The sequence below is a fragment of the Lissotriton helveticus genome, chromosome 6 (assembly GCF_964261635.1).
Source record: "Lissotriton helveticus chromosome 6, aLisHel1.1, whole genome shotgun sequence".
Taxonomy (NCBI): Eukaryota; Metazoa; Chordata; class Amphibia; order Caudata; family Salamandridae; genus Lissotriton; species Lissotriton helveticus.
In genome coordinates this window covers 1967236522-1967252668 of record NC_136067.1, presented here as the reverse complement: position 1 = coordinate 1967252668, position 16147 = coordinate 1967236522, and the positions used below count along the sequence as shown (strand labels likewise).

Below are 16147 nucleotides of genomic sequence, written 5' to 3'. Positions count from 1 at the left end.
CAACGCATATACCGCCGAGGTGATGAGACAGCTCAATGACCCTGTATGCTACCGCAAAATCAATAAAGATCCTACAATGGAATTGCAAAACCAGCTATTCTCTATTTTGAAGGAAGGATTCGACCAAGGCTTCCTGGGCCCAAACAAATATGAATTTCTACAAAATAAACACCCGAAAACACCTTTATTCTATATCTTGCTCAAGATTCATAAAAATCAAACCACGCCACCTGGAAGACCTATAGTGGCAGGGTGCGACTCCTTACTCGAACCAATCGCCAAATATGTCGATTGCTTCTTGAAAGAATTCATGAACCTTGTGGTTTCATATTTACAAGATACCACTGATTTTATTAACAAACTTGATAACATCAAATTTAATAGAGGGAAGGATTTACTAGACACAATGGATGTGACTTCCCTCTATACTCAAATTCCTCAGGATGAAGCAGTGGCAGTGCTCTCCCACTTTCTGGATTTACGAGTCAGACCAGTCCAGGTGCCCACCCAATTTCTAGTCGATTTGGCTACATTTGCGCTCAAAAAGAATTATTTTTGTTTTGGAAGGGAGTTTTTCTTCCAAACCAAAGGGGTAGCTATGGGCTGTCCTTTTGCCCCGGAATTGGCTGTTTTGTTTATGTCCTTATATGAGGATACCTTCATCCACAACAACAATCCATTCAAAGAACACATTGTAACGTGGGTACGTTTCATCGACGACATGTTTTTAATTTGGACAGGGGGAGAGGAAAACTTGTTACTCTTCCTTAAGTGGCTGAATGCGAGGACAGCTGATATTCAATTCAGTATCTCACACTCGGCCACCAAAATATCTTTTTTAGATGTTGAGGTGTTCCCTGCTGAAGGTAAATTAGCCACCAGTCTTTTTACGAAAGAAACGGACAGAAATAAAGCATTACTGTTCTCAAGCAACCACCCCTGTAGCTTGAAGGAAAATTTGCCGTACGGCCAATTTTTACGTATTTGCCGGAATTGTTCGTTTAATGACGACTACAACATGCATGCTGAAACATTGCAGATGAAATTATGTGAGCGCGGATACCCTAAAAAATTGGTTCGAAATTCCAAAAAACAAGCAAGGTGGACCCCAAGAGATTGTCTTTTGGAGCGCAGAAGCAGACCCAAAATGAAACGCCAAGTTTGTGTCACTACTTACTGTCCAAATGCCAAAAAATTAAAAAAAATTATCGGACAAAACTGGCACCCCATAAAAAATCTGGATGAAAGCTTACATCAACCTCCACTTTTTGCATTTAAGAAAGAAAGCAACATTGCCAATTATGTAGTGAGAGCTTCAGTTCCGAGGGAGACCCAACCCACCCTGAGACAAATGATGGGTTTAAATCCAATTGTTGATCACCACAAATGTGGTACCTGCATAAGCTGCGAATCTACCATGGAAGGCTCGCTTTTCCAACATAAAGGAATTTCATGGAAACATGATACTTTCAGTAATTGTAAATCTAAAAACATTGTCTATGGAGTACTTTGTCCATGTGGGCTTTTGTACATTGGTAAGACCAATCAGGAAGTACGACAAAGAATCTCTCAACATAAATCCAGAATTAAAAACAAAGTGGAAACAGCACCTTTAGTTAACCACTGGACAAGATTAAAACATCAAATCGGGGACCTTAGATGGACAGTGATCTCGAAAGTAGAAAGGGACCCCCGTGGAGGTGATCTTGATCTAAAATTATCTAAAAGAGAGGCCCATCTGATTGTTAAGTTTGATACGGCTGTATCAGGTCTCAATGAACTCTCTGAGATCTATAAACTGTAGACACTTCTTACCTTGACCAATTGCCACCTACGCATTTTTCGCTAATTGCTGATCCCACCTCCCCTTCTGATTTAATCATTCCCCTTTCGTAAAAACAACCCCGACACAATTTTACATTATTATGGCCACCATCATTGGCCACCCCTGCTTGATTCACCCGACGGATTATACAACAAGCCTGCTGCTTGGTGTGATTAACCTTGGACCACCGGCAGACTTGAGCCCATATTGGTCCTTTCTATTTTGCCTTGGCTCACTCATTTTTAAAAAAAAACACATTTTTCATAAAATATATTCCCTCTTAGTCTTGGGAACTACATTTCCCATCAGACTCGTGCCAATATTCATGCATGCGTGTCGCCTCCGATTTAGAGTGCAAGGAAGACTACATTTCCCATCACTGCCCATGCAAGCGCATACGCGGCACCATTAAGGAAGATTGACTCTCACCGCTGGACGCTCTCCTGATTCCGGTAAGCGAACCCGGCGTTATTCAAGCACCGAAACCTTTCCGGTATATTTCTAGCCGCGCCCCTGGTCTCAACCATGCTCCGATACTTTTCTAGCTTAGAATCGGAATCCAGGATATCCACTTATCATGCCCTGTGTCTCCTGTTTAGGAACAAGTCCTCGGCAGATTTGGACAACTTTGCAAACTGCAATTTCTCCACGACTGGATTCGCTCCGGTAAGAGAGTGCCGCCACCCCCTAACCCCACCCCCACCTGTCTACCATTCCTACCACAAGGCTGTGTTCTCATAGCATTCATGCTTTGCTTTTACAGGTCCGTGTACTTGAAAAAAATCCTTTCTATTCTTGAATTTGACATCATGAATTTCATTTCTGCCGCTTGTTTAGGTAAGGCACTTACCTTGCTATGCCCCTTGCATTATCACCGCCCCTATGCTAAAGGGCTCCATACATTATTTTGATTTCTACCTTCCTTCACTTGCGTAGGTGATTAATTCTGCTTTGTGACCTAAAGCTACCTGTTAAGCTGACTGGATACCTTGGTGTTGTAGTACTTGATTTGATTCTTGACCCCGTTTTTGATATTAGAAACTAGACACTTGTTTCTCCTCTTTCCTACAGAGCTTACTGGCCCTGATGAGAATCCTGCTAACACGAAGGATTCGAAACGCGTAGGCCTTTCGGTCTGCTGCTCATGTCTTGGTGTTAATGGAATTTGTGCAACCAGACTTCTCTTTACATTCCAACTGTATTGATTGAAATTTGAACTTCAAAACCCTGTTTACCAAAGTGTATTGTTGTAAATAATAGGAAAAGCTATTAGTAACACAGCGGACCCAGTACTCATCCCACTGGTCTATACACATCTTCTACCAGTGGGCGTTGAGTGCATTGAATGATTGTTTGAATGTGACAGGTATGACTGTGAGATGTTTGAAAATTATGAATGATGGTTTGAATGAGGTATTTTATCCCACACTAGTGTCCTTTCCTTGATTATTTCTTTATGTATTGTGTTGTCATTTGAACCCTAGTATTAATTTGAAAGTGTGTTCCAACAAAAAATCTTTTGCAAAATAAATTGCTATTGAGTAGCACACAGATGCATTGAACTGTGGTCTTTACATCTGTAATTCATTTTCCTGAAATCAATGATCAGTATTGGCATTTCTTTTTTGTTATACAGTATTTGGCTCAGCCTTACTGATTAGAGCCGGCCCTAATTGTTACCAGTTCCTTGTAGACACAGCACATTGCTGCTCTTACAACGTGATCTATGATGGCCCAGCCACGACACTTGCAATGCTGCCCTATGCAAACAAGTGATCAAAACGCCCATGAGCCTCCCAATAATTTATTATCTAAGCATAGAGCATAGAGTAGCCACTTGGCACGCCCACTTTGCATGTCATTAGCGATAAATATCGCTGACATGCAAAGTGGGCCCCAAGATGATCGCTATCTCCTACTAGCTGTCGCTAACTGGTGTTAGCGACAGCTAGGTAATAGGGCGATAAAATTATCGCCGCTTTAGCGGGAAAAATTCCCGCTAAAGCCGCGATAAGGCCCTTGGTAATATGCCCCTAAATCCTCTGAATGAAAAGAAGTTAATAATGTTTACTTGACATTTTATATCAGTTTAGTATTAAAACACAGGATGTATCCAAAACAAGTGGGTATTTACTACGGGGTTAAAGGCCATATCACATTATTTCCTGTGATGTCATTGATGTTAGAGTGTGTGCGATCTCACTTCTGCTGCCCCTGGCATTCTGGTGAATCCACGTTCATGAGTAGAATTGTGTAGATGGGTTGAACAGGATGGTGATGGAGATTTTGATAGTTTTCCCTCTTCATGGCTTTAGCAGCCAGCTGGGCAAGCCAACAAACAATCAGAATTTGCCACGCAACACACTAGTCATGGAGACCTCATGGACACACTGCCTGAGTAGCTGAGCACTCTATAAAACACTCAATAACATAACATAACATAACATAACATAACATAACATAACATAACCTCAGATAGCCATAGTTCATTTTCTATAAATGTAGGTTTTGCCTTTTAATTGCATTAATCTAGCATTTAGCCTCTGCTGGTTCACTTGTGACCAGTTTCAGTGTCAAGAAGATTGGATTTTACTCTTTTTAGATGAAAAAATTCTGTGGACCACTTGATACGTTCTTAGTAGTTTCGTGTAAAGATTGAAAATGTACATGGAGAGATTTGACATACGCACAAGTATCACAGGAGTGACTTGGAGGTTATAGTCCACATTCACCATCAGTAGGATATGTTTTATCAGTTGGACTCCGAAACAGGGAAGGCCCTGGATGGAAATAGGCTTGCTGTCTGAAACATAATTTGATTTCCTCAAGATTATATATCCTAGGTCCCCTGCCTCTATCTCTTGCCAAAGTACACAATAAAGCTTCATTTCCACCAGGACAACCCATTATATCTGGAATAGAGTCACTCACTGAACATCTCTCTGAATTCGCAGATAGGTTCCTGAAGCCCCTGGTATTAACCTTCCATCATATATTAGAGATACCATGGACGTTTCGAATACGTTTGTAGATCTACAATTGGATGAATCCATGTGGCTTTTCACCATGGATGTTGGGTCCCTATATACTTGCATCAGAAGCGAATGTGGATGCTTCGAAACGTCGACATCTACTACACTAGCCAGTTTGAAAATATGGCTATGTAATGTTTGGACCTAATGTGAATAACCTGGCTCTTGTATGAGCCCCTCTCTGTAAAATTACTGATTTTGTCAATTGTACACTGTTCCACTCACTTCCCTAGCCTCACTTCATTCACCATACCCTCATCCTTCCCTCCTGGGGCACTGCTTTAAAATTGTGTTAACAAATAGTATGAACTACTGGTTGTTCAGTGTGATTAAACAACACTGTACATCAAGAATACTATGATTTTGTGTCTAACTTTATATAATTATGTGGTTCTTTTATGCACATCAATCAGTGTTCTGGGACCATTGTTCCAATATTTATGTAGGCAGTACTACCAGACAGCTCAAAGTCCGCATTAAAGAACATCGTCAAGCTTGTCTTAGGAATGACCAATCGTATGCTCTAGGAGCTCATACCTGTGATTCAAATATTTCTAAAGCCAATTTCAAATTTCATGGCATTGATTTTTTAAATCAAGATGCATGAATTGCGCCTGCGTCAATTGGAGGCCTGTTTGATCTGCAAATTAAGGGCTGTGATCCTGGGCCTGAACACTGACAATGTAATGCATTTATTCTTATAATGCACTGTAAAACTATGGTTCTGTAAAGAACATGTGATGATTCATGAGGCTTCTGTATTTTTAACATCTTTCTGGGCCACACATACTTCAGTTTCATTGCTATGAAGATCTATGTGACCATAATGCTAAATATTGATGTAATCCTTGATTAATGATAAGTGGACTATGTGGTTTATTGATTCTTTTTCCCAATCTCATTATATATTGAGATGTGATATGGTGACTGTATATCTAGCACTGACAAACTGAAATAGCAATTTAATTGTTTGAGTTCAATATAAATATTTGTCAGGTGTTAGGAAGTATATTGGATTTTGTCAGTTTTTTAATGATTTTTTGGGTCTTGGAAAATAAGATACTGAACAATATAATACACATCAAGTCGTGAGACATTTCTCTCCCCTCTACTTACAAGATTACTGCTCTGTGCTTTTTGGTGGATGGTCAACTCTGTGTCTATCCTTTTCATAATATCATGACCTTAATTACTCTTCTAGTTCTTCACCCCAGGTGAGATTTTTATTTGCTCTCCTTTATCCTCAGTGAATTATTTTTTATATTCACATTGCTTTGGATAATCGATTGTGTAGTAACTTACACCGCAATTGGTTATTTCTTTTGTATTTATCTTGTCCTTAAGTCAGAGATTTCAAAATAAACTACATAATTGATGCAACCTTTGACTCCCATTCACAACACCGGGAATTCGATACACAAGTGCGTGGTGTGGAGCGAGTTTACTGTCTGTTCGCTTGTAATGGTTGCTCAATAAAGTTGTTTACAATTCCTTACGTCCCCTTCTTTATTCGGTGACAGGAGAATTTACGTTAACAGATGCTTCAGTAAGTGGGAGGCCACGCCTATTCATGGCGCAGCTGCTCGTCATAGGCCAGCCCTCCATTTGAATTTAACCGGGAAATTACAGTAACAGGAAGTTGAGGGTTTAATCTTCAGTCCGTTCTTTGTTGTTTTTTGAGGACATGACGGCCATATATGGGTAAGTCTTGGGATGGTGCTCAACAATGGGCAGCTGTCGTGGTGGAGACGGGATACGTTTTTTTCCGCAGATATGAACATTTTCTTCTTACTTGATTAGCGGTCGGGACAGGCATTGCGAAATCGATTCGTACCCGATCCGTGAGTTGCCGATGGGCCCCTTTACCTCGTCTTTTTTGGGGGTCTGGATAACTGACATACAAAGGGCTTTCTATAGCCTTCATATATTTTTTTATGTAACCTTGTGCTTAATGACGGGTTAACTTGCCCTTGAAAACTGAATAACAGTCCCTCCTTTGCTTTCAAAATACCCTAAGGTGAGAGTTGTGAAATTAAGTATTTATCACTTTTTTGCACTGCTATCCCGCATTAAGTTTATAGATGACGATACAATGGGCAAGTTTCTGTATACATTGCTCTTGATATATTATCCCAACCATGGTTAACTGTCTTACATTTTGGAGGCATTGGTGTATTTTAGTAAGGATTGTTTATGTTTTATTTGAGCTCAGACCTGTAAATATTCACATCTCCCATACGTGAGGGAGTTCTTGAGTTCCATAGGAGTTTTTTTGGTACGTTCCTAATGGATTACGCAATTGGATATGTCAATTCTGCTATCATTTGAACCTGAACTAACCCATTGTAGGTTCATTATTGATTGGCCTAAAGGTGCGATAATGTTTTCATTATGGGGGGACAATTAATTGATTATGGTTACTTGTCATTTTTGCCCTTTATAGACCTAAGTATCGCAAGTTGGACATCCATTCCGAAGTTACTTTCTACACCCCATGGACCGTCTGGTGGTGTTACTAGTGGTAAAGGGGTCAGATTAACAACCTCTGACTATTACAACATGAATTTGGGCCTATGCACATCGGTCGAAAGTGCCGCCGTCTTCTCTGTCACTGGGCTAACACAGTTATACACTTTGCGCTAAAGCCTTTTCACCTTTCGGGTGTATTCTTTTGGGTTCTTGTGTTTCTCTCGCTCTTAATTTAAATGCACATATATCTTGCCTTGAGGTCTCACTTCTTTCCTTTTTTCTTGAGTCTTTTTCTTGGTGTTTAGATACGAGATTCTATTTGTAGCACACTGGTTCTGATGCCGGTATGATGAGATTGTTGAACCTAACCTGCCTCTGAACCAATAGTGTTTGGTCACTTCGTCCACTTTTTAAAGAATGTGTACTCACATGGACATCTGTTTTTCATTACTTGTATAGTATCCGTTGTGTGATACAACAGTCACATTTACATTTAGGATTAAGAATGGCATTGGCATGCCAAAGCCCAAATCTGTTGTAATGGGTGCAGGTGAGATTACTAGGTTTTTTCATGACTGATGACGTGTCAGTGTCATGCTAAAGAAATACATTTGTGCCTTGTTGCAAAAAATGAATCCTGCTCACAACGCAGGCACCTTGCTGCAATGCGTGAAAGATTCATAATCTTGGGCCCTGGGCCCCCACTGCACATCATCTAGTGCTCTGTTGATGCACTTCACAAGATGCCTTGTCTGCATAGAATTTTGTAGTGTTGTAGCTTTAGGTACAGCAATTGGTCTATGTGCATTGACCCCTGTAAATGTACTTGCATGTGTGAATGTGGACATGTAGGTCTGTTGAACTTTAAGAAAATTATTGTATGTGTTTTGTTCTATGAATATATGTACATGCTGTATGTGTGCAGGCATGTCATGGGTCTCTGTGCATCAACGCTGGATTGGTCGTACCGGCCACTGGGCGTTTCCCTGGGAGGCTGGAAGAGTGAAAAAGCTGGTTTTGCTACTGAGGACCTTCTTTGTAGCAGTTTTGAAAGCACCTGCTGCAGAGTTCCATGTATAGACAGTAGCTTTCCGTGAACAATAAAAGTGTCAAGATAACTCTGGTGATTAAAGTGCCTGCTGGAGCGAGATCGGAGTTTTGTCTAGTGGCAATTTTGGTTAAGTTAAGGTAGCTCAGAGGTTTTTATTTTTGCCTAACAACTGTAATGTCCATTATTTTCTGCCTTACCTTATTAAGTAATGTTTGCTCACATCCTTGTACAATCTTAGTAGCTCATTATTTTACCCTCTCTTACCCCCTCGTCAATGTCCCCTTTACTTTGTTCTTCCCTTCCATTGCTGTGAAGCGCTCTGATATCCTTTGGGGTCTTGTTTGCACTATTCAAAACTTTTTAAATAATAAATTAATAAATATTATGCCTGCTGCAAAGGACGTGTACCATACAGATCACAGAACCATATTTTATTTGCAGTGCTTAGTGGGTAACTTCATTTGTCACAGAGATCTTTTCGTTATTGTACAGTTCATCAGTTACAATCAATCTAGCAGTGAGCTATCAAATGTCATCAAGGAGCTACATGCAGAGTACATAGTACAGGTTAGATAGTTATATTTTTTTCTGAGTCTTTCATTAACCTAATGTTGCTCAAAAGGGCTTGTTTGGGTAGAAATAAATTCTTATAAGTAAAGCTAACCCTAACTAACCACGGTGTTACGTTCTCAATCCTGGATTTGTGCTTCTCCACACCAAGCAATCTTACATTAAAAAATGCCTAACAGTATGGATGACATGAATCCCACACCTTGTAATTCCCTCTGTCTTTCTGGAGTTTTCTATACATTGATTTACACACTTATTTATTGTCCCTGTGTTTGTGTGTGATGTAATGTGCTCAGACACCCTACACTGGTATCAGAAACGCTATAAATCAAATGCGATCCATGTGAGAGAGGAGCTGGGAGACATGAGGGGCTCTGTTGGGGGGTGATAGTGAACGAAATCCTTGCACGGCTCCAGTGATGATTGTTGTATCCTGGTGCACTGTGAGGTCTTCATTTACTATGCTTTAACAGCAATGAATATAGAATGAACACGGTGTTGTAGAATGTGTCATGTTTTGCCCAAATGTGTTTGGAGGCGAACCCCCCCCAAACACTCCTTCTAGTGGTCAGGCTCGCTCTATGCACTCACTGTGCACCATACAGGGGCTTGTCGGACAACACTTGCCAGGGCTGCTTTGAGTCCAGTGTCCAGCCCTGCTGCTGTGCATGAACAATTAACAAACCTTACTTCTTGTCTTTGTCAACACTTGCTCTGAAATGGCCTTGAATTATTGATATATAAACAGAGCCCAGGAATGCAGATTGTTTCACACTGTAATGAGTTATATAATTTTTGTCTGTTTATTGCTTCCCCAGGTGCGCCTACATTTCCGGAATCGGAGCCGGTGCCACCCAGACATTCTACTGCCATGGAATGGTCGGTCGCTATGTGAACGTCATTATACGAGGCAGAAAGGAGTGGCTCACGCTTTGTGAAGTGCAGGTCTTTGCTGACCCGGAACCACACATTCATGGCAAATAAAGGCATTTAATCAAGATCCTATTATTAGCCATATTCAATATATCAACAAATTTAATTGAGTATTGGAGCGCTATTGAATCAATGTATTGAATACACACCAATTGTTCTTTAATTGTTGTAGCGTGAACTGCTAGTTCAAATTACCACACTGAAATTATGCTGTTCATTTTCTTTCATTCGTTTAATTTCATTCAATTAATTGTCGTTCATTTCATTCTGTTCACATTTATATTCTGGATTTATCTTTGTTAATATGATTCAAAATATTTTCAAATGTTTCTTTCAGTTTAATTCAATAAAGATATAATTGCAGATGGTTTTTCATACTGTTATTTATATTCTGCTATGTGACCACAAATTATTAGGGCACTGTAAAGTACTTGACCGGAACCAAGCGGAGATTCTAAAAGTAAGTTTATTGTACAGACAACACACCATAAGCATGCGTCTCAAGTAAAACACCAGCAAACTGCCAATGTGTGTATAACTGTCATCGAACTGTCAGCTGTCAATATTACAGCTGAGGGTTAACCAATTACGCGCTGGGGAATAGCACGCGCAGGGGAGGGTAAGAGAAAGAGAGAAAGGGTTACGACACAACACATCTCCTTCCCTATAGAACAGAGTAGTAGAAGCATACCGCAAAATAATAGTAATATAAAACAATGTTCTATTCACAAACAAAGTCATTGTATTTGTTGGGTTTACTAATAACCCGGTGGAAGCTACTGGTGCTAGCCCTTACTTCGCTAACATCACTGATAGGGGCAATACTTTGTGCTGCCCTTTTTTTCCCCTCCCGATGGTAAGGAGTTTATTGTCTCTTTCAGGTTGAGATTACTCTCCACGTCTCCACACTAAGGTTCATCTTGTTCATTTTCTGGAGAGCAGATGTCAAAAGTGTCCTGGGATGCTACGGAGGCATCAGTGCTGGGATCCCTGTAGTCACCAATGGATTCAATGACCCTTAGGTCCTGAATAGTCTGATTACCCGGAGTTCCTGATGGTTTTCTATTGCAATCGTTCTTTGTTTCAGATTCATCTTCCTCATGTTGTGACCACCCATGTTTGGGTCCTTCTTGTGCCTGTCCTTGTACTGTGCGTTTTACTCTTCTTATATCTTCTCCGTGACAAACTGATACAGCAGAAGCATGCCACACTCTACCGTCACTGAGTAAGGCTGAATTGCAGAAAACCTTCACAACTTCCAAAGGTGCAGTAAATCTGTTTTCCCCTTTGAACATGTGTTCACTTTTCTTTACTCTTACTTTGTCACCTACTTTGATACTGATCTCTTCACAATTCTTTCTCCTGTCGTATTTTTCTGTGCATGCATTTTGCGCCTCCTTGATCCTTTTCCTGATAGTTTCCACAGACCATTCCTTTTCCTTTGCCGACTTGATCCATCCGATATTGTCATTTGAAATTGGGGTTCTTCCTCTCATAGCTTCAAAAGGGCTCACCAACGTTTTTTCTCCTGGAGTAATTCTATATCCCCAAACCATTTTGTTGACTTCTTTTCTCCAACATTTACCGTTGTTATTTGCCAGTTGGATGGTTCCTTTAATCACCCTTGAATCTTTCCACGGCCCGATTGCCAGCCGGGTGGTATACTGAGGTTGTTTTGTGGGCGATTCCGTTTTTTTTTACAAACTTTTTAAATGCATCTGAAGTGCATTTGCTTCTGTTATCACTTACAATCGTTTTAGGGATTCCGTCTCTGATGAATATTTCCTCCATGAACTCCAACAAGTCATTTGTTTCCACTTTTCCACATACTTTTATCTCGGGCCACTTTGAAAAATGGTCTACCATTACTAGCACATTGCCCTTTCAATTTCTATGTCACAAGCTGGCCACCGATACCAACTTTTAATTCTCTGTTTTGTCTTGTTTATTCCCAAATGTCCTTTGTGGCATATTTTTATTATTCTTTCCTTAAGAGTCTTATGTGGTACCACTTTGCCATTCCTCAATACGAGGTTGTCTTCGACTGATAACTCGTTTCTCAGCTCTCAAAAAGCTTTTAGCTCAGTCTCCATACATTTTTTCTTTGGCCAGCCTTTTATAATGTGTTCACTTACTTTTTGCAATACTTCATCGGTCAAACTTTCCTTTATCCACTCTTCTTTTTGTATAGTTGGAAATTCCTCGCTCACGTTTGTAACACACAGTTCCTCCTCCAACGCCTCATTCTCAACATTTTGTAATGGTAATCTGCTTACCACCATATTTTTTCCTCCAGGCAGGTACTGTACTTCGTAATTGTAATCAAATAGTCTTATGGATAGGCGAGCCAACCTTGGCGATGCATTGTATAGTCCCTTCACAGTTAGTATTTTAGTCAAGGGTTTATGATCACTTCTCAGTACGATTTTTTCCCCCAAATGTATTGACGGAAATGCTCCATTCCCCACACACAAGCCAGTGCTTCGCTTTCAATTACAGAGTACCTCTCCTCAGTTGCTGCTAGTGCGCGAGATGCAAAATCGATGGTGACTTCCTTGCCATTTTTTTCTATTTGAGTTAGTACTGCGCCTATATCTTTTCTGCTTGCATCTGTGGCGATTACACATTCTAAATTCCCATCAAATCCTTGCAGTGGTGGTCCATCTCAAATTTCTTTTTTCAGTTGTTTGAAACTCTTCTCGCAATCTTTTGTCCATTCAAATTTATTTTTGTTTTTTAAAAGTGTCCTAATGTTGAATGTTTTGGCGGAAAAGTCTTTTAGGAATTTAGAATAGTACACTACAAGCCCTGAGAATGCTCTTAGTTCATCTTTGTTTGCAGGTACTGGTGCGTCCTTGATTGCCTTCACCAGTTCTTTTTTTGGTTTTATTCCATCGCTCGATATTTCGTGTCCCAGGTAGTTCACGCACTTTTTACTGAATTTGCATTTATTGTATTCTGCAGTCATTCCACATTTGTCTCAGATTAGTTTGCAGTCATGTTCCATTTGATCTTTACCCATGACCAAGATGTCATCCTGGAAGATGAGTATGTTTTTGACTCCCATAAAGATTTCGTGCATAAGTCTTTGAAATAACGCTGCCGCGGATGCTATACCAAAAGGTACTCTCTTGAATCTAAAACACCCCAACGGTGATATGAATGTGGTGAGGTGTTTGCTCTCCGGGTGTAATGGTACCTGATGATATGCTGCGGCTAGATCGATCGTTGAGAACATGCTCACGTCTTTGGTGAGGGATAACATTTCTCCAATTCTTGGTAGGGGGTACTGATCTATGATTATATTTTTATTAAGGTCTCGCACGTCCATACATAGTCTCAGTTTACCATTAGGTCTCCTTGCGACGAGTAAGGATGCAACCCATTCTGCAGATTCTGTAGGTTCAATTATGTCTGCATCCAGGAATTTATTTATTTCCTCTCTTAATGTTATGGGTACATGTCGTACTTTGTGTAAACAGGGAGTTGCGTTTTCTTTAAGTTTGATTTTGTGTTGGAACCCACTTAGCTTGCCAATTTTCATGTTAAATACATTAGGGAATATGTTCATGAGGTCTCTACTCGTCAATGTGTCCTGTTGCATGACAAGAACGGGTTCGGAGCTGTTAGGGTTAGAGTAATGCCCTGTTTGCCTTGATCCTTCCACACTGAAACGGATGGACCAGTGACTGCGACATACAGTTTGCTGTTCATTTCTCTTCCCTTGAATACAAAGTTAAGTTTCCTGTAACCAACCAGCTCGATAGGTTCACCCGTGAATGTTTTTAGGAGTAAATCTGGTTTCTCCATTTTGTTTCCAAGTACATCCGTAAGCTTTTTTTTCCTCACTTCTTGGTTGACAATAGTGCATGGAAAGCCCGAATCTGCAATTATTTCCATCTCGACACCCCCTATTTCCATTTTGCATAAATGTTTCTTTTTGTTGCTGTTATTATTCTCCTCTTTATTTTCTGTTTCTTCTGTCACAATTAGTACACACAAATTGTATTCCGAGTCGTCCGACGAGTTAGTTTCCCCTTCTTCCTCCTCCTGGACATACTTTATTTTTGCTCTTTCTCTCTTGTTGCATGCTTTTTGGAAATGACCACTGAGACCACATTTACTACATTTGTTATTCCTCGCTGGACAATTCCAATTGTTAGCTAAATGTTTTTTTCTACCACACCTATAGCACTTCAATTCTTCGTACGTTTTTCCGTAGCCGCTTGACTTTGGTTTCTCAATCCCTTTGCTCCTGTAATTTACAATCTGTTTCTTAGTTCCACTTACTTTTGCCTCCACATTAGATTCCTCATTTTTATTTTTATTATCATTGATGACTTCCTTTGCACACCGTCCAGTTAAATATGCTTTTTTTACAATATCAATGACTTGTTGTAGGGGTTTCTCACCTTTCACCCACAGTGCATCTTGTATATTTGGATTTGCAGCACACATTACTATTTGGTCTCTTATTAAGTCATCGTGCATATTTTCAAATTTGCATCTTATTGCCAAGTTCTTTAATGCAGCCACATAATCATCTACACTTTCATCTTTTCCTTGTTTTCTCCTGTAGAACTTATATCTGTGCACCGCTACACATACTGTGGGTTTATAGTAACCATCTAAGTCTTCCATTGCTTCATCGTATACATTTCTATTTTCACCCTCTCGCACCTTCTTAGTGATATTCTGATAGACTTCTAATCTGCCTGCACCCAAACAGTGTAATACTATTTTTCTCTTTTCTTCAGGTTTCATTGGTTCTTCATCTTTCCCGAAAGTAGATATGTAATTACTAAAGTACTCTTTCCATACTTCCCATTTAATTGGTGGTACACCTGTGCCTTTTAAAAATGGTTCTGGTGGCTGTAAATTGTAATTCTTACTATTAGCCATGCTCTGTAGTTTTTTTTCCTGTAGATGTGTCACTTACTTTTTTTTTTCCTTTTATTTCTTTACTATTATTAGTTTTGTTTTTTTATTTTTTTATTTATTCGCTTAAACATATGCTCCTTGTCAAAACTGTTAATGTGCTGTTAAATACCATTTCACTTTAATTTTCCTATGTACTTTCCCTTTCTTTTCCAGTTGTTTGTTTAATTCACTGAATTCTTATTTCTTTTTATTTATTGGTTTCCTTCTTTATTACGCCGTTTATACTGTTATACTGCTAATAAAAGATTGGTTTCCGTTGGCACGCACGTTACCCGAGCGTGTTCGCAGATGCGTCTACAACGCTGACTTCCTACTTTCAATATGGCCTCAAGCGCGTTTCAACGAGATGTTACGCTAGCGACTGCGCCACACGCCCGAAGCAAGTTTCCTCACAGAAACGTCTTTGCGCTCACTCCCTGCTCGGCCACTCTTATTCCCAAAACATATTGCTTCAACACGATCAAAATCCCTTTAAGATGGTAATGATCTTCCAGTCCGTTTTTCAAACTAATTCCGCATGCTTTTTTTGATATATTAATCTTTCTTTTGACGCATTGTTTGCTTGCCTCACAGATAAAATTAACTTCCTCGATGTTTCAGAGTCAGAAATACATTTACGTTGTGCAAATCATTCATGTGTTTTCTTTTTGCTTCCGGCGTGCAATTTTTCCATTCATACGCTTTCCGGATTTTACAGTCTTTCTTTTACTAATGTTTTAAATAGTTTTTCTCACTGCTTGACATATTATTTTCTCACTAGTTTTTATCCTTCCAAGCTTCTTCTTTTATTTTCCCAGCAACGCTTCTTTCGTACAAATTCTTACCGGATTTTACTTTTCATCGTTGTTTTTTCTTTTCATTTCATTACCTTTCATGTGGGTTTAGTGGTGTGCTGTCAAAATACCTCGTCGCCAAATTTGTAAAGTACTTGACCGGAACCAGGCGGAGATTCTAAAAGTAAGTTTATTGTACAGACAACACACCATAAGCATGCGTCTCAAGGAAAACACCAAGCAAACTGCAAATGTGTGTATAACTGTCAGCTGTCAGCATTCCAGCTGAGGGTTAACCAATTACACGCTGGGGACTAGCACGTGCAGGGGAGGGTAAGAGAAAGAGAGAAAGGGTTACGACACAACAGGCACTTGTTAGAAAACAGACACACCAAAACACATCGGGACAGATTTACAAGAACTGATGCATCTCTGCATTTTAGCAGAGATGCGTCACACAAATAAACCCTTGCGCCACCATTTACAATGCGATACAAAAGGGGATGATGGACGAAGCGTTTGAACAAATCAAACACTCACCCCCAGTCAACTG

The 16147-nt window shown here is 39.9% G+C and overlaps 1 protein-coding gene across 1 annotated transcript in view; it reads left to right on the top strand.

The window, feature by feature from the left end:
- LOC144763942 (fucolectin-like) overlaps positions 1–10249 on the top strand; it is a 215025-nt gene extending 204776 nt beyond the window's left edge. The window contains exon 4 of the mRNA XM_078649987.1: positions 9766–10249. Within this exon, the coding sequence (XP_078506113.1) occupies positions 9766–9931 (166 nt within the window). The 3' untranslated portion in view covers positions 9932–10249. The remainder of the gene's footprint in view (positions 1–9765) is intronic.
- Positions 10250–16147: the final 5898 nt, after the last annotated feature.